Source organism: Sebastes umbrosus, chromosome 3 (genome assembly GCF_015220745.1).
Source record: "Sebastes umbrosus isolate fSebUmb1 chromosome 3, fSebUmb1.pri, whole genome shotgun sequence".
In the NCBI taxonomy this organism is placed as follows: Eukaryota; Metazoa; Chordata; class Actinopteri; order Perciformes; family Sebastidae; genus Sebastes; species Sebastes umbrosus.
The window spans coordinates 26388224-26407558 of record NC_051271.1 but is presented as its reverse complement, the minus strand read 5'-3'; the positions used below and the strand labels follow the sequence as shown (position 1 = coordinate 26407558).

Below are 19335 nucleotides of genomic sequence, written 5' to 3'. Positions count from 1 at the left end.
CACTATATAGAAAACACAATTTACAAATCTCTATATAAATATACATACCAACTACTTTACACTAGATAGAAAACAGTATTTACAAATCTCTATATAAATGTACATATCAACTACTTTACACTAGATAAAGGAAGAAAACAAATACAATAAAATAGATAATATAAGATAAGATCAGATAAGATAAGATATTCCTTTATTAGTAATGCAGTGGGGAAATTTGCAGTGTACAGCAGCAACAAGATGCATCAGCTAACACAGTAAAAAAAAAAAAAAAAAGAGCTAAACAAAGTGAAAGAAAATATGAACAATTAACTATAAGTAAATATAAAAAAAAATAGGAGAAGTATATACAGTATTGACAATAAACAGACTATTAACAAAATTGCACAAGTAGAAAAGATGCTTTGGCCAGAAGAACAAATCAGGATCATTTAGACAGAGTCAATCAATCATTATCATATATCATCATCATTAATGAAGCAGAGTGTGATGATAACATCCCTCACATAGGAGGAGGTGTTCTGCAGCAGCACCACAGAGAGGCGGCAGCACGCACGTCATCAACCACATCAACTACACGGAACATGCGAGAAGACAAATCCCGTGGTGCATTTTGATTGGCTCTCAGTTTAAAAACCCGACACACCCCCAGCCAATCAGAGGACGAGTACACACGCCTACGTGCTCGCGTTGCTGGGTAGATAAAACAAAAACAACAACAGGAGGAGGACTGGTGGTGTCAGAGAGTTTGAAGCTTTGGACGCAACAGACGGTCAGTGATTTATATTTATACTGTGAGTTATTTAACAGAGCAAGACATATAACAAATGTCTTTGATTTAACTGTTTTTACCTTTAACTGAAGCTAAAAGATGAGTTAGCTTAGCAGACAGTTAGCAGTTATATATAATAACGGTTTATTTAACTGTTGCTAATAACAACAGATAAACGAGTCAGCGGTGTATAAACACGGTTAATTACTGTACATATTTACATAATGTGTGTGAGCAGTACTCGTGTTATATGTGCAGTTAGGTAGTCTGTAGTTTGGTCTTCTGACGCAGCTCTTTATGTTGACAGTGGAAGCTAAGCTAAGCTAGTTAAAGCTAACACCAGCTCGTCGTTGTTGATCAACAGACTGACTGACTGAATGAATGAATGAATGGATGGGGGGATGGGAGGCTGCTGAGCTGCAGAGTGTCTGGATGTCTGGACATGCTATTAACTCTTGTGTCAGCATATAACATGTCTGTTCTCTTCTTAAACATTGCAGGTATCATTTGACACTCTTATTTTTGCACTGTTCTGCTGCAAAACCTCTTTTCTACTGTAAACCATGGCAACTGACTGCGAGGCCTGGCTGAACAACAACCCCGTTGGTAAGTGTGATTTAATAAATGCCTCAAACTGCTGTGTGTGATGTGTGTGATGTGTGTGTGTGTGTGATGTGTGTGATGTGTGTGATGTGTGGGGCACTTTGGGACTTTTTCATGCGGAAGTGATTGTTATTGTTATTTTCTTGCACTGCCTGCAGGTTTTGTGGTGAATTTAAGCATTGATTTTAATTCTGCTGCTCATCCTACATTTTGCGGGTGATTGCAGATAGAAGTTGACTGTAGTATAATTCAGTGTGACATAAAGCATCTTTTCCTCAGTTTATTGTATTTGCACATGGCCCCCTGCTGAAATAAATACAACAAAGAAAAATACATGCATCAGCTCTGATAAGATAAGATATTCCTTTTATTAGTCCCGCAGTGGGGACATTTGCAGTGTACAGCAGCAAAGGGGATAGAGCAAAAAACAAGATGCATCAACTAACACAGTAAAAAAGAGCTAAACAAAGTGTAACAACATATGAACCATTTAAATAGAAGGGAGTATAAAAATAGGAGCAGTATATACAGTATTGACAATAAACGGACTATTGACAAAATTGTTGGAAAAATGATATTGCACAGTGAGAATGAATGAATGAATGAAATTCCACCTGAAAATATCAGGTTATTGTCAGTTTTTGGTGTGTAAGTGGTCTACTGGGAGCCGACAGCTGCAGGAAGGAAGGACCTGCGATAGCGCTCCTTCACACACTTTGGATGGAGCAGCCTGTCGCTGAAGAATCTCCCTGATCTGTTCTGCAAATAATAGCTACTTCCTCATAGTTTGTCAACATAAACTCTCCCTTATTTTTCCTTGAAATCCAACAGAGGCGGAGGACCTGAGTGACTCCTTTGTATCTGGAGAGGAAGACAACGCAGGATCGGTTGTCAACAAAAACATCAAAAATGAGATCAATGGCAACTGGCTGTCCTCGTCTAGCAACAGCATCCACGAAGCACGTCTCAAGGCGAAGGCCAAGCGGAGGCTGAGAAAGAACTCTTCCAGGGACTCCGGCAGGGGGGACTCTCTCAGCGATAACGGGGACGTGGTCAAGGGAACCTTGGTGGCACCCACCAGCCCTAAGAGCAAGCTGCTGGACAGAAAGTCCCGACTGGGCAAGGGCAGAGGTCTGCCAAAGAAAGGTGAGAACATTTAACATTTCAATAGATGAAGAAGAGCAGTTATTTTAAATATGACGGCATGATAATGTTAAGTTATCATGTAACATTGTGATACCAATAAGGCTGTCCGAAATGCCATTTTTTGAGCTTCGAAACTTCAGTGAGAAATACTTGAAGGTATTCGAAGCTTCGCGGAGCAGCAGATTGTCAAACTACATGTTCTTCTGTCTACCTGTCTCCATCTCCCCGTTTCAGTGCCCGGTAGAGTGCTGCAACTGCACTACTGTACACACACGTACCTCTATACATACACAAACAGCGATATCTGTCTGAGACTAACTAATAATTAATGTTGAATATGAATAACGTTGTGGGATTTTTCATTATTTCATTTGGTATTTTGGGATTTATGTAAGGGATAATGTACAGCGAGCCGGTAATTATTGTGAAATAAACCTTGACAGGGCGATGCCGCACCCCGATGGGGAGCCCAGAAGGGGTTTAGTTCACAAAAATGACCCACTAGCTGTACATTATGCCGCTTATTACACAGTTACTTAGTTAAGAAATCAATAATTTGGCACAAAACTGTCTGCCAGAGTCCGACATCAGAACTGCGCCCATAGTAACGGTCAGTTATGCATAGCAGCAGTCTGCTATAAAGAAATAATAGACTGTAGAATGCCGTGATTGACCAATCAGAATCGAGTATTCAACACAGCCGTGTAATAAACATTATTATTAGATACTTATGTATAGAAAATTAAAAAAAATGAAACACAAAGCATTCAAATACTAATTCTGAGGTCGAATACCATGGCAACCGTCAAAGCTTCGAAGCATTTGGGTCAGCATAGATACCAAAGAGATCAAATGTCTCAGATTCTCAAATTTTCAAAGGATAACCTTTTGCTGGTCATTACCACAGGCAAGTAAAAGTTAATCAAAGAGCTGTGGTTCAGTGCTTCAAAGGGAAGGCCTTCATCACTGTGCGACCTACTTGTCATCACCTGGTGGCCCTCCATCAAGCAGCCATAAACCAATTAACATGTACACAAATGGCTCTGTGATTTTGAGCAGGTCACACACATTTAAAAGCACCCTTATCTTTCTTACCATCTGCTCAACCACATTTTTCCGTAAATTTCCATTCAAGGTTAAATAATAATCTTTGTGTTTAGCAGAACTTTACCAGAATTGTTTTTGAGTATTTCACCTTTTGGAAAGCCATTTGTGCCTACGGAGACAGCTGGCTGTTATTTGAAGGGAAATTGAGTGTAAAGTTACCTTACTAAGGTTTATGGAGCATTTGTTTACCCTGTGTATGACATTTGCTATCTGTTTTTGTGTCGCTGAAGGACACAGTGATAGCTATAGATATGTGACCCTACTGATAACAGCATTAGGCATTCAGTTGATGTTGCATAATGACTTACTTTCTTTATCCAATTTAATCATCAAACCAAGGATAGCTCCTACGACTTGCCTTCCCTGGCTCCAAACTGTTAAAAGTAACACTGACACATCACAAATGTTTAAGTAGATCAGAATTTAGCAAATGTCATCATGTTCTGATCGTCCAGCTGTCTCTCACTGCTGGTATTTATTCAGTGATTTAAGTCTCTAGACTGCAGTACAGTTCAGTCTCTTTGCTCCTTCCATGGGCAGTGGAACTAGAGGAAGTAGAGTTTCTCTTGGCACGATGTCTGTCCGTTTTTCTGGTTGCATAACAGAACTGTCACGCCAGTGGAGCCCTGTTATTTGAGCTCTCCTACATTAAAAGTTCACGCGTTGCAGTTTTGAAAGACAAATGCAGTGGATGTGCAGAGTCTCTGGCGAGAGCAAACTAGTGTCAGCAATGTGTTAAATGCTGAAGTGGAACGGTTTTGCATAACCAATGTGGGCCGTGCTAAATATAGTGGCATGTTATACTCCACATACTGGTTGGGACTAATGGAGGTTTTAAAGCATGTTACACAAGCTGCTTGCTATTGGGCATCTTAAACTGTCTTCAATCTGTTATAGTGCTGACCTCAGACATAGCAGATGTTTGTTAGTGTACACATACAAAGGCGTCACTCCCCAGATAGAGGGATTTTATCACAGCATGTTCTGTCCTTGGGTTTAAAAAAATAGCATGGGTATTAGTACAGATTACACGTACAGATAGTGATCCATATAACATTAGTAATATTATTATTATTATTATTATAACAACTATAGTATTACATTTTTTGGCCGCACTGGACAAGACTTTTGTGAGGTCTAACTTGTGTTATAAACTATAGCCGAGAGATGTGTGAGATAAGGAAGTCTCAAAGAGAATTTTTATGGTTTCTTTTTTTGGGTACAGAGATCATACAATACATAGAGCATCATTGGTTAAAATATATTGTGTGGTTCTGACTAAAACACCAAGCAACTGCCTGCACACTCAGTGTAAAGTTAAAGGCCTACTGGTTGATCGTTTGTCAAAATGCATCTCACTTTTCTTGACTGTTCTTTCCCTCTTGACTTTAGAACTGTCCTAGGGCTGCAACTAACTAAAAATATTATTTTATTATTTTAATTGGTGATTAATCTGTTGAATCTGTATTTTCTCGATTAATCGATTAGTTGTTTGGTCTAAAAAAATGTCAGAAAATGTAAAAAAAAAAATGTCAATCGGTGTTTCCCAGAGCCCAAGATGACGTCCTCAAATGTCTTGTTTTGTCCACAACTCAAAGATAATCAGTTTACTGTCATAGAGGAGTAAAGAAACCAGAAATTGACTTTATTTTTCTTAAAAAATGACCGATTAATTGATTATCAAAATGAATTAATTTAATAGTTGACTACTAATCGTTTAACCATTGCAACTCTAAATTGTACCTACACTTGAAAATGAATCAAAGAGACTTGATAGTGCAAGGCCTGTAATGAAAATATCACACACATTTGAAAAACAATGTCTCCAATGATGTTTGGAGGTCAGGAGGACAACAAAATAACCAGTGGGGGTACCAGCCCTCTCACAGCATGGGGGGTGGTCAGGCTATTAGTGAGTGGATTCTGAAGATTTGTCTGGAACTAGCACCATACAGTGGGTGTTTGACCTTAAATTGCTCATGAGATTTAATCTGTTAAATGTTAGAAAAACTCTTGAGATTCCCTGCTATAGATCAGCATCAGCTTTCTGTTTCTGACGTCTCAATATTTTGAGATATGACCTCATACTCTGTAACCCTCACCACCCCACCTTCTTATGATGTCTGCTTTGAAAAGGCTGTGAAGGAGTATTTCAGCAGTTATATTTCAGGGACATCATGTTCAGAGAACCTGACACTTCCAAAAGCTGCAGCTTAACTTTCTTTCTATAGTAACCAAATTGGGAATTGTTAGATAAAAGCAAAAGCTTGTTTTTTGTTTTTTTTACAAAACAACTCATGTTTCATGTAACCCAGAAATGTGTGCCACTACATATTTTGAAAATGACACTGCTCATGGCCTTGCTTTTTTACCAGATTGCTTTAAAATGAGTGATTGTGATGTTATCAGATGTCACGTCTAACATTGTCACTTGCCTTTGTCCGCAGGTGGGGCTGGAGGAAAAGGTGTGTGGGGCCGATCTGGTGAAGTTTATGAACCGGAGGAGGTAGATCAGAAAGACCCCAACTATGACGAAGCTCAGGTACTGACTGTGATGTTAACATTGTACATCTTTATCATGCAAGTGTTTGGAATAGCAAAAAATCGAATACACAATAATACACAAGGCATGTTATTGTTGGCCAAGCTCTGCCGTTAACGTGATTTTAGTTTCCTGTTTTATCATCATGAAACTCTAATTCAATCCAATGCACAGCCTGCAATACAAAACATTATGTGGAGCTCATTATGTGTCATTTTTGTTGAGACTTTGTTGTTATGTGGTCATTGTTGAAGGTGTAGTTTCAGCGTTGCTGTACTAACTTGCATCATACTGTGCGTTTTTCCTATTATTTGTCTGTACGCTGGATAAAATAACAAATGTCATGTAAATCTGTCCTATAAATACCAAAAACTATACAAGTGAGTCATTTACTGTAAATATTAATGCCTGATAAAAGTACCAGCATGTATGGCAGCTCATCCTTATTTAATCTCAAACAATAGACCTGAAATGGGATTGTGTTTTGACAGGAAAACTGTGTGTATGAGACTGTGGTTCCCCCGCTGGAGGAGAAGGACTTTGAGAAGACGGTCACCCCCATAGTGCAGGAATACTTTGAACATGGAGACACAAATGAAGTAGCGGTAAGTGTGCAGGAAACAACCATGTATCGGTAAACACATGCTCATGCGTGTGACAGAAACAGAAATCTACAAAGAAAGTCCTGAAAGATTTGAACACAATCATTAACTAAGTTAACGTCTCTCTCCACATCCAGGAGCTGCTTGCAGAACTGAACCTGGGACCCATGCAGAGCAAGGTGCCCTCGCTGGCTGTGTCGCTGGCCCTGGAGGCCAAAGCCAGCCACCGGGAGCTCACCTCCAGGCTGCTGGTTGACCTGTGTGGACCGGTGCTGTCCCACAGCGACATGGAAAACTCCTTTGACAAACTGCTCCTAGAGCTGCCCGATCTGGTGCTGGATACACCCGGAGCCCCGCAGGTGAGTCTCCTGAGGGTCTGGAGATGTGTGTGTACACCCATAGCTCTATTAGCAACTTCCGACATACCTCAGACTTATCCTAAAATTACGAAGAAAAACAATATACGACTTATAACGCACCGAAAAATTACCTTCCATGGCCTCCGCCATTTCTGACAACGTCAACAAACACATCACAAGTCGTGAACTCTGAGCTTTCAGAAACTTTCCACTTACAATGTCGTGAATACCAAAAAATAACTGCCAAATTGTAATAGTAATTGAAATTTGATTAATTGTACAGCCCTAGTGCCTTGTGTGTGTGTGTGTGTGTGTGTGTGTGTGTGTGTGTGTGTGTGTGTGTGTGTGTGTGTGTGTGTGTGTGTGTGTGTGTGTGGGTGTGGGTGCGTGCGTGCGCGCGTGCGCGCGCGTTTAAATGACTTTAAATTGTTGTGAATTCAGGATGGGTATTAACTTAGAAATCCAAACTATAATACTGAAAAAACGGTTGAGGGGTATGGGTTAGTTGCTCTAGCTGACACATTTCCATATTTAAAGCGGCAGTAGGCAGTATATTTTTGGCATCATTGGGCAAAAATTCCATAATAACCTTTCAGCATATGTTAATTCAAGTGTTCTGAGAGAAAACTAGACTTCTGCACCTCCTCACGGCTCTGTTTTCAGGCTTTAAAAACTCTCCCTTGACGGGAGACTTTGACCAATCACAGGTCATTTCAGAGAGAGAGAGCGTTCCTATTGGCTGTGCTTCGGTCATGTGACTGGAACTTGGCGTTCCTTCAAGAAATTTCGCAATGGCTGCCATGTGACAAACTTTTCTCATTTTACAGCTAAACCGTGCACTACAAGATGATTCTGAAAACATTTGAGGCGAGAAATAGGCATTAACGTAACATAATATTGATTCATATTTGATGAGCGCGGCTTAGTTTGACCGTTTGGTCGGAGTTCGCGAGTGACTGACAGCTGGCTATCTGTCAGGATATAGTGACCGTTTTATAAAAATAGCTTTTTTTAATCATAGTTGCTCCAATGTCTCCTACTTCAGCTTTAATGCAAACAATAAAGCACGTCGCTGGAGCTTCAGTAAATCCCTATCGTATATTATTTCTCCATTTGTGTTTTAGGATATTGTGACTTTTTGTTACCAGGACATTTGAACAAACTGATGAGCAGAACTGGCTCATATATGTCACTCCCATTATAGTAAACAGACAAGAGGTGGTGTGTTTTCGACGCAGTCTGTGGTGTAGCAGAGGGGGAACAACACTGTGGGTTGACGTGACGTGGGTGTGTATATTTGAGCTCTTTCCTTTTCAGCCTGCACAGACATGAGATCTCTGTCCATTGTCTGTCTGCTCTCGCAAAATGCAAGCTCAGCAAAGGACGCTCAAAGGGTTTTTGGTCGTCCTCCCCCAACAACTCCCCCTGCCACTGTCTCATTGGGGCTCACTAGTCATTTCTGTCCCACTCTCACAGTTCTCTGCGGGTTTAAAGGGGCATTGTGACTCTGCCCTGCCCCCCACCTCCTTCCCTTTACCCCTTTCACTCTCTCTTTCTCAGTTTCTCACACACACACACACACACACACACTACACACTCCTCTCTTTCTCCTCATGTGCCTGCCAGTCTAGCCACAGCCACGGGTCAAATGAGACGGAGCTGCCTCTTGTCTGAACAGGAACAATGATCAGTGATGAGCGCCAGGCTTTGTGGAGGCCAGAAGAGCAAAGCCAGCTCTTTCGTTTCCCTAGATCATGTGCTCACACTACTGTAAACAAGCACTAACACATACACACACACACACACACACACACACACACACACGTGCCCCTGAGGCCACTGCCAGTCATCTGTTATGTCAGTGTTTTTGCGGGGCCTGTAATTGTGACATAGTAATGTGCAACAGCATTGTTTGTTTCACTTAAAATATACTTAAAGGAGTTAAATTTGATGTATTCTCATGCAAAAAAAATGTTTTCTATTTACTGCATTAAGAGGACAGAGCCCTTAAAGTAATGGAATAAAAAAATGGCATTATTAATTTTTGAAAATGGCTTTGGCCTGTATTTTCTATATAACAAATACAAATACATTTCCAGATTTAAAAAAAAGAAAAGTGAGCCATACAAAAGTCAGTGTCTTTATGAACAAAAATTAGCAAAAACAAGGTGTTTTGAGTGTCAGTCATCCAAGAACATGAGGCCCTTAACTTTTGGCTACATCTGTCACCCTTTAACTCACTTACATTATTAAACAAGAGGACCTGCTTTATGACTAGTAGAAAGAATAACAGGTCTAAGAATCAAGTTTCTATCAAACTCTGCCATGTTCAACACGGTGCTAGGCAATTTGTTTTGGTTTGTTTACATTTTTTCCCCTCTTTTGTGTTGTTCGTTTTCCAGTTGGTGGGCCAATTCATTGCACGCGCTGTCAGCGACGAAATATTGTCCAAGAGCTACATTGAGGGCTACAAAGGCAGAGTTGACTGTCAATACACAAGGTATGTTATTGTTGGCAGAGCTCTGCTGTTGCTGTGATTTTTAGTTTCCTGTTTATTATCATGAAAATCCTTAGATATTATGTCAGTGTTTGTGTGAGTGGGATTATAGTGAATCCCTAAAGATGAGAGGGTATTCAGTCAACAATATCATAGAGATTGTGTGTACATGTAATAGTCATATCATTAAATATAGCATAAAGAGTGGTCACTTCAGGAAGGAAGGTAAGAAAGTGCAGGAGAATCTGAAGCTGTCTTTGAGGTGTGTGTTAATGCATGTAAACTAGGGCTGTCAATCGATACAGATATTTAATCGCGATTAATCGCATGATTGTCCATAGTTAATCGCACATTTTTATCTGTTCAAAATGTACCTTAGAGGGAGATTTGTCAAGTATTTAATACTCATATCAACATGGGAGTGGGCAAATATGCTTGCTTTATGCAAATGTATATATTTATTATTGGATATCATTTAACAACACAAAACAGTGAAAAATATTGTCCAGAAACCCTCACACATTGCAACATGGCAAACTCAAGCCCGACAGGCAACAACAGCTGTCAGTGTGCTGACTTGACTATGACTTGCCCCAAACTGCATGTGATTATCGGTTAAGGGTACCCATAGAACCAGTTTTCAGGTCAAGGGACCCCTTTGAAAAGGGCCAAGCCAGTTTTTCCTTGCCAAAATTGAGTGCATGTTTTGAGCATTATTTAGCCTCCTTCGCAACAAGCTATGACATGGTGGGTGCCAATGAATTCCTTAGGTTTTTCTAGTTTCATATGATGCCAGTATCTTCACTCTAGCTTTAAAAATGAGCCCGCTACAACAACAAAAAATCACAAGTTGCGTTAACACGTTATCACGTTAATGTTGACAGCCCTAATGTAAACAAGAGTAGAAATGTATGAAAGGTGAAGGAAACAGATCTTGTGAGTATTCTAGATCACATATAGAAATCAAGCCCTACCTGAAGTGTTTCTCAGTGAGTACAACAATGTGATAAACAAAGGTTTCTTTCGGGAAAGGGGCTCTGTATCAAAGCCACAGCACCCACAACACAGGTGAAACAAACATGCGAAACACTGAATGTTTTTTGTATATTAGAGGAGAGACAGTGTAATCACTTGCAGGTAGGAGAGATGAGACGGTACAGAATCTATTGATGAAAGACAGTGTTGCAGTGTGACAACTTTGCCCCACAAACCTTGCCTGTTTCTATTATCTTGCAGAGCATCACTAGACCGGGCAGCGGTGCTGCTGAAGATGAGTATGGGTGGCCTACGCATAGACAACCTGTGGGGGACAGGCGGGGGCCAGAGACCTGTCAAACAGCTCATCAAAGAGGTAGATTACATAACGCAGACTTCAGAAGACACCAGTAGTAGACCTGCTCTTTGTGGGCAATAGTCTAGTATCTTCTGTTTATTCAGTTCTGTATTTTCTTGTTGTTTTTCATAACACTTTTTCCAACCAAAATTCAGGAGAATTCTTTTTTTTTTGTGTGTGAAATGTTAGCATTTTGTGTTTATAAAGCTGGTTCAGTAAATTCACCACCATGAAGAAGGCAAGGTAGACAAGAAATACATTTTGATGGCTGGGAAAATTAACAGCATACAGATTAAAACATATGCAGCATTTTCTTTGTACATTTCAAAGAAGTTATTTCAATGCAGCACCCCTAGAGGAAAACAGGGTCTTCACGTCTTTTTCTCAAATGCTCAACAAACATTACTACATTCACATTTTTTTATGGTATCAATGTATCTGTCTGGCTTACTACCTGTCTGTTTTTTCGCAAGGGGATTTCTAAGATTATTGGGTGTGATCCCATGATTCATAAACATCCGTTTGGCTTAGAGAGCCTTGGCACATCTTCAGTTAATAATCATTTCCTGTTTTCTGTGCTGTCAGATGAACCTACTGCTGAAGGAGTACATCCTATCTGGAGACACCAAGGAGGCTGAGAGGTGCCTGAGAGACCTGGAAGTTCCCCACTTCCACCATGAGTTTGTCTATGAGGTAAATGCTTTGCATTAGTTTGAAGCGGAACAGCACAAAGTCAGTCTTCCCTTAAAGCATCACATAGCAGGTGTGTCTAGACATAAGAAAAAACTCTTTAAACTGAGACAGAAGGACCATGTGTATACTTTACCTAGACAGTACTGTGTGTTCAAGTGACAACACTTATCTATTTAAATTTTTAATCCCCATCGAGGAGTGTAAACACCTCTTGGTCTCAACTAAAATATGTAGATCAAATAACTGTATGTTTTGTACTGCAGTAAGTGCTTCTAGTAGATAGTACCAAAAAGGTTTTTGAGTACCAATACAAGACTGTGAATATTTCTATTTCCCTCAGGCAATAGTGATGGTGTTGGAGTCCAAAGGAGAGAAAACATTGAAAATGATTCTGCAGCTACTCAAGTCGCTCTCTGTGTCCTCCGTCATCACTGTGGACCAAATGAGAAGGGTAAGGCGCCACCTGGTGTTTGAATTATACACTGCACATAATTATTTCACCAAGCAGCAGCTCGTTTGTTTGTTAGTGTTAGAAGAAGCTGTATTATACACAGTGTCTTTTTTTCTTTCATAGGGCTATGAGAGAGTTTATATGGACATTGCTGAAATCAACATTGATGTCCCTCGTGCATACTTCATCCTGGAGCAATTTGTTGACCAGAGCTTCAGTATGGGAATCATTGACGTAAAGTTAAGAGATCTTTGTCCCTGTCGGTAAGTGCACGCTACTGGGTTTCTCAGACATACACCTTACACACATCTGAGATGTGTTTTCCTGTTTTTTTTTCGTTGTTGTTACTGTATGTAATGTTGAATATGTTCTGTCTCTTGTCAGAGGCCGGAAGAGATTTGTCAGCGAGGGAGACGGTGGTGTTGTCAAACTTGAAAGTTACTGAGGAGCCCTTTTTATGTGCCAGATTTCCTGAAAAGAAAAGCTACTTTTGTACTTGCGTATTTTTCAAAATAGTTGGATAAATTTTTTCCCCTTTTAACATTCAAAAGAATGTACATTTCTGAAATTGAGGTGAGGTTTAAAAAAAACAAAACAACAACTGCACTTTTGATTGAAACTGAAGTAGATCACTTTCTTCAAGGTGTTTCAATATAAACATTTACATAAGCTAACCCTTAAAGTGCCACACCTCGCAGTGTCAGTCATTCCATGTTGTTTTGTACAGTATTTTCTTGAGTTCACTGCCACTCCTTTTGTGTTTTTGTAGAAAGCAGTGTTTGTACAGAGATGACTGGTTTGTGTCAAAAGCTTTATAAAGGGGTATTAAAAAAATAAAGAAAGGGGAGCACGTTGGTTAAATGCAATACTGGCTCCCTAACTAGCTGCTGTTTCTATACTTTGTTGGCTTTTTTTTTTTCTTTCTACCCTTTAAATTACACAAAGATGTCATTATTGAAGGTATCAAGACATGAGTACAGTGCAAAGACAAATACCAGTTGGGTAACTTCACAAAATGGTGTTGTTTAGAGTGTTTATTTTTATATCTGGGGAATACTGGTGAGTGAAATGTACCACGTATTGCTCCTTGTTTGTTCATTAAATCACTTAAATAATCTAAAGACTGTTTTCGTGAATATCACATTATATCAACGCACAATACTAACTACATGTTACAACTTCACTCTTTGATCTAACACATCAATTGCTCTGCCCTACATCCACTCAACAAGGAAGCTGTTCACCATCATTTACTTTACCAAATAACAGATGCAATTATACAAATAGAGTTTGAAGAAGTACACAGGTCTTACAAGCGATAGATGTAATCCTTACTAATGCCATGCAGTAGATCATTCCACAGTGATTAGTGAGCAGTAAAACTTTCAAGAGTTGAGGAGTGGTTAAACTCGGGTGACAACTCCCTCCTTAGCTTATCTGCTCTACGAAGCCAAACATCAGTCACTTCCTGACATTGCACTTGAGTGTCCATGCAAATACTTATTCTACCAGTGCGTGAAAACTCTGGATTTGTGCCATCCATCCGAAGGAATTTTCTGCCAATTTGACCATTCCTGCTGTTACGAATCCTCCATTGGGCGTCTACTGCAACTGCTCCTTCATTGCCAGTTCCTGCAGCTTGACGGCCTCTTGAGCCTCCATCTGCATCTTCTCCAGTTTCTCTAGGGTGACTGATTTGAGTGGGAGCAGCTTTGGCTTACACAGAACCATGGTAGGGACATCTTCCATGGAAAGTTGCCCTGTGAATGTTGCCAAAACAGGAGAAAAAAAAAAAAACGCACTGAACTCCAACATAAATGCTAATATCTCATCAACTATTCTTGGCTTAAATGGAAAGATAATGAGAGTTGGCTGGATTGTTGCTATTTTTCACAGAAGCCTCTCGCACATTAGCAGTGAGAAATGTTCTACCTACCTACAAACACTTTAAATAAAGAAATGCAACTGTGAGAGCATCAGTGCCAAACAGGTCTGCAGTAAAAATTGTGTCATTCTAGTAGCTTACAACCCAAAGGATTTTAAAGAAGGGCCCAATGTTACATCAGTAGGCTTGTTAACATCTGTAGGCTCTCAGTTGTAACTTGTTACGCAATTGCCTGCCAATGTTTTTAATTTCTATTGTACTGATGGTCTTTTTTTGCCAATCACCTTCGCTGCTTGAAAACATTGGACATTTCACACATCTGGTGCGCTGTCACTAAACAGCTTGTACCCATTAGAAAGCATTAAACTTGTAACACCATAACTACCTTTTTATTCAGCTATGGTACTGATGCAGATTATATAACTGTTTATACAGCAACAATGCCAATGGTGTTGAGCTATAAAAGAGACTGTAAAAGAGACTGTAAAAGAGCAAGCACACAGCACAGAGCACCCACTGACTAATTTTGCAAGCTTTTGCACATTTCTAAACAGTTCACATGTTGTATTGAGCTCCACAAACAGCCTTTTGTTTGTAACTACTGCTGTCCAAATAGCTAACTGCTGTGGTACAAACCTTGTTTAGGCAGAACTTCTCTGAATATTGACTTGACTTCAGGCATTGTGTCTTCTGAGTGCTTGCTGAAAGGTACAGTAAACATATTAGTTTATTACATTATACATAATATATACACTTATAACGTGTTTTATGTGACATAGATTCATGAAACCCAGGTATTATGGGCAGTGTAATGCAAGCAGCTCTGCTCAAGAGGAGAAGCCAAAGATTTAAAAATGACACTGTGGGGTCATCCAGATAGCTGCTAATGTTGCTGGGTATTTCTTAGTTTTCTTAGCAATTGGTGATCTGACTTGACTTTACAAGAAAGTAGTAAATTGAGAGGTTGCATTCAGGCAAGATTGGAGTACAAGCTTAGTTTGAGCTTAAACATAAATTTATTTACATGCACATTGATAATATTACAGGTTCAGTAATACGGAGGATTGTGAAATAAAATTTGGTTTGCAACCAGGTGATATCATCATTTAGTTACATGTCAGTATATATCAATAACAGTTATATCAGTTAGACTATTGTAGAGCACAGATAACACGACCATCCTAGAGGAAAAAATAATTTAGTATCAGTCAGGGAATGAAATTAGCACCTGCCACCTGCCAAATACCGGGTAAATGTTGGCTGTGGCAGGGGAAAGTTTCAGGTCACCTGCCACCATGGCAGACAGGTTTTCCTTATATTAAGAAATATTGTTTTTAAAAAGCAATTCTAAAGCCTAAATTAAATATATGGTAGCACTTCATTTTACAGGTCTGCTATTTCCCAATAGCTGGTAATTTATTTAATAATTTCCAGGAAAAGAATACAAAGTTATTTGTTTTGCTTTAGTTCCATGTCTGCTGGTAAAAGATAATAATTAGCAAATAACTTCTTTGAAATTTCTTGAAAAACTTCTTGAATCATGACATTAGCTACCAGGTTAAGTTTGTGTAGACAATAAGTCACACAATGGTGAGGTTTGTGCTGATCAGAAGTGTCTTCATCCAATGAAGAGCAGCCGCTTCTCAAGCCCAAGGGCCCTATTTTAACCATTATATACTATTTTAGTATATAATTCTTAAATCATGTTTATAATAAAGTCATTTTTGATACATTTTGAGGTAAATATTGGGGTAATTTGGCAGTAATTCCAAAGAAATTTCAAATAGGTTACTTGCTAATTATCACCTAATTACCATGAAATGTGCAGACCTGTAAAATGAAGCGTTACCAAATATAGTCATGGATTAATGTTACATGATATATTCCACAATTATACAGTCTGGTACCACTGACTCAGTGTTTACAGTTTTAAAGCGTTATACCTAGATATCAGAAGTGGCAGACAAAAAACATGGAACATAGAAGTGTTCAGTGAGCTGCCACAGTGGCAGGTCACTGAACACTACTATGTTCAGTGACCTGCCACAGTGGCAGGTCACTGAACATTACTATGTTCAGTGACCTGCCACAGTGGCAGGTGAGGAATAAGGTTAATGTCAGACCCAGATATCAGTGCTGTCCTGTTGGTGGTGTATTTGATCAGCGCTGTCCTGTTGGTGGTGTATTTGATCAGTGTTGTCCTGTTGGTGGTGTATTTGATCAGTGCTGTCCTGTTGGTGGTGTATTTGATCAGTGCTGTCCTGTTGGTGGTGTATTTGATCAGTGTTGTCCTGTTGGTGGTGTATTTGATCAGTGCTGTCCTGTTGGTGGTGTATTTGATCAGTGTTGTCCTGTTGGTGGTGTATTTGATCAGTGTTGTCCTGTTGGTGGTGTGTTTGATCAGTGCTGTCCTGTTGGTGGTGTGTTTGATCAGTGTTGTCCTGTTGGTGGTGTGTTTGATCAGTGCTGTCCTGTTGGTGGTGTATTTGATCAGTGCTGTCCTGTTGGTGGTGTATTTGTGAACTTCAGCTGTTGCAACACATTGAATGTTCACGTTTCTACACCCCAATGTCCACAAGATGCTTTAGATGTAACGACAGCGTTAACGTTGCCTTAGTTAGTCCGAGAGTATGTTACCTTTAACCTTAGATTAAGGTGACTGACTAGGTCGTTGGGTTAATGTGAAGTACAAATCGGAGGTTGGTTGCTAGGTAGCTAGGTTGGGCATTTAACGACACAGTTACAGGCCCAGCTATGAAGTCATGCTTCTATCAAACTACCAGACAAATATAGTCAATTGACAATACGGTGTAATATGTCTCCGTTGTTGTTTGTGACCTCGTTAAACAAATAAAAACATGATTTGATAATCCTACCTTTAGCACCAGGAAGAGATTACAGCGGTTGTCAAGCCAACGCTTCCGCCAGAATCACGTGACCTTCTTCTTCTTCGCTTTCTATCTCCGCCACAGCGCTCTACTGACCTCTACAGGCTCTACTGACACCTACAGGCGGCTCTCACAACAACACACCTCACGATCATCACCAGGATGGTTGTTTATAACTAAGAGTTTTGCATAATTCCAATGATATAATACATAATAATAATAATAATAATAGGGCTGTCCCGAATACCATTTTTTGGGCTTTGAAGCTTCGGTGAGAAATATTCAAGATTATTTGAATCTTCGCAAATCTTCACAACAAACAGTGATATCCATCTGAGAATTACTAATAATAATTAATATTGAATATGAATTATGAATAATGTTGTGGGATTATTCCTTATTTTATGGGCTATTTGGGGATTTATATATATTTTATTTATATATATATATATATATATATATATATATATATATATATATATATATAGGGATTTAGGGATTTTCTTTAGTATAGATGTGTGTCTTTCAGCTGTTGTGCTTTTTGTTTTTGTACTCCGTGATCATATTTTCCTTTTACCACTATTCTGTCCAGTAGTGATGTAGTATTTGAACACCAAATTGTCTTTATGAACCTGGTCACATCATGGGGCCAGGTTCATAAGGTCAGCTGATAAGGTATCTACCCCTGCTTCATTTGCTTTTAATGTTTCTTATGGGCCAATAGGTTGTTTTTTTTCTGAAGTAAGGGGACAAAGCATTCTCCTTATAGCTGCCCCCTCGCTCTGGAACTCACTCCCCAAACACATCAGTGTCTGCACCAACCTGTCCACATTCAATTCACAAGTCAAAACTCACCTTTGTGGAACTGCTTCTAATGTGTGATTAATGTTGTGTTTTTTATATTTTTATGATGTCCTTGTTTTATGATCATTTTAACTGTGTAAAGTGTCTTTGAGTTTCTTGAAAAGCGTTATATAAATAAAATGTATTATTATTATTATTGAAGTGCATTTAAATAATTAAAAATAATCTGGCCAATCTGGGGCCCCTATAGGCTGCAGCCTATAGGCCAGCCTGTGCATTAATCCACCCCAGTCACTAAGACCAAGAAAGTGGATCATATCAGTCCAGTTCTGAGGTCTCTACACTGGCTCCCTGTCTCTCTCAGAGAATTGATTTCAAAATACTCCTGCTGGTTTACAAAGCACTTAATGGTTTAGGGCCAAAATACATTTCTGATCTTCTGCTATGTTATGAACCATCTAGACCTCTCAGGTCATCTGGATCAGGTCTGCTTAGTGTCCCCAGAGTCAGGACTAAACATGCAGAAGAAGCAGCGTTCAGTTTTTATGCACCAAATATCTGGAACAAGCTCCCTGAAAACTGCAGGACCAACTCCAACTCTGAGTTCTTTTAAATCAAAGGTTAAAACTTTCCTGTTTGCTGCTGCTTTTTCTCAAATCAAATAATTATCTTATACTGCACTATAACTTTTACTCTTGTGTGTTATATTCTATTTTAGCTTTGATCCTAGCTTTTATTTTTAGCTTGTTTTTATTTTCTAATATTTAACGTTTTTATGTTTTTATAACTGTTTTAATTAGTCTTAATGTTCTTTTGCACTTTGTCGCAATGTTCTTGAATGTTTATGTAAAGCACTTTGAATTGCCCTGTTGCTGAAATGTGCTCTACAAATAAAGCTGCCTTACCTTGCCTTAAAGTCTGTAGAGTCTTTAAATACAATTTTAAATTTAGGATTTTTTACTTGTAATGGAGTATATATATATTATTTCTTCTTCGTATTATTAAGATTTCATACAAAACTGAAAAAAACAAAAGTCCTTTACTTGTGTAAGCTCTATATGTAAATGAAGCCAATTGTTTATCCAGGAATATGTGATTGTATTTCAAAGTCTCATGATAACATTGGTTAGGCGTGTGAATGACGCAGTTTGGTGGCAGGAATCACATCATTGTCACTTTAAAAAAAAAAATCACATTATTGAAGTTGGTGCTTTTAAAAAATCACAACGTTTTTTACATTTGCCTAGTTTATTATTATTATTATTATTATTATTATTATTATTATTATTATTATTATTAATATTAATATTAATATTAATATTATTATTATTGAAGTGCATTTAAATAATTAAAAAGAATCTTGCCAATCGTGGGCCCCTTTAGTCTGCAGCCTATATGCCAGCCTGTGCATTAATCCACCCCAGTCTGTAGGGCCTTTAAATACAATTTTAAATGTAGGATTTTTACATTTTCATGATGACAAGAAGTCACTTTATTCACCAAACATTTTCAGTAGAGTTAAATCTATGCAATTACTGCCTAAATAAAAGGTACACAGGTGTATATATTTAAGACAATATGCATTACATTCTAGCAAAACAATCAAACATTTGCTTAGTAGCAAATCGTCTAGTGCATGAAGCTTAAGACTGT

The 19335-nt window shown here is 38.9% G+C and overlaps 1 protein-coding gene across 1 annotated transcript; it reads left to right on the top strand.

Annotated features, from left to right (window-relative positions):
• The first annotated feature begins 624 nt into the window (after positions 1–624).
• Positions 625–13222, top strand: pdcd4b (programmed cell death 4b). Its single transcript, XM_037764920.1, has 12 exons — positions 625–772; positions 1273–1378; positions 2207–2521; positions 6076–6170; positions 6662–6775; positions 6910–7131; positions 9534–9631; positions 10865–10979; positions 11547–11654; positions 11995–12105; positions 12229–12368; positions 12490–13222. The coding sequence occupies exons 2-12, from the start codon at positions 1336–1338 to the stop codon at positions 12548–12550; spliced, it is 1422 nt and encodes a 473-aa protein (XP_037620848.1). The 5' UTR covers positions 625–772; positions 1273–1335; the 3' UTR covers positions 12551–13222.
• The last annotated feature ends 6113 nt before the right edge of the window (positions 13223–19335 follow it).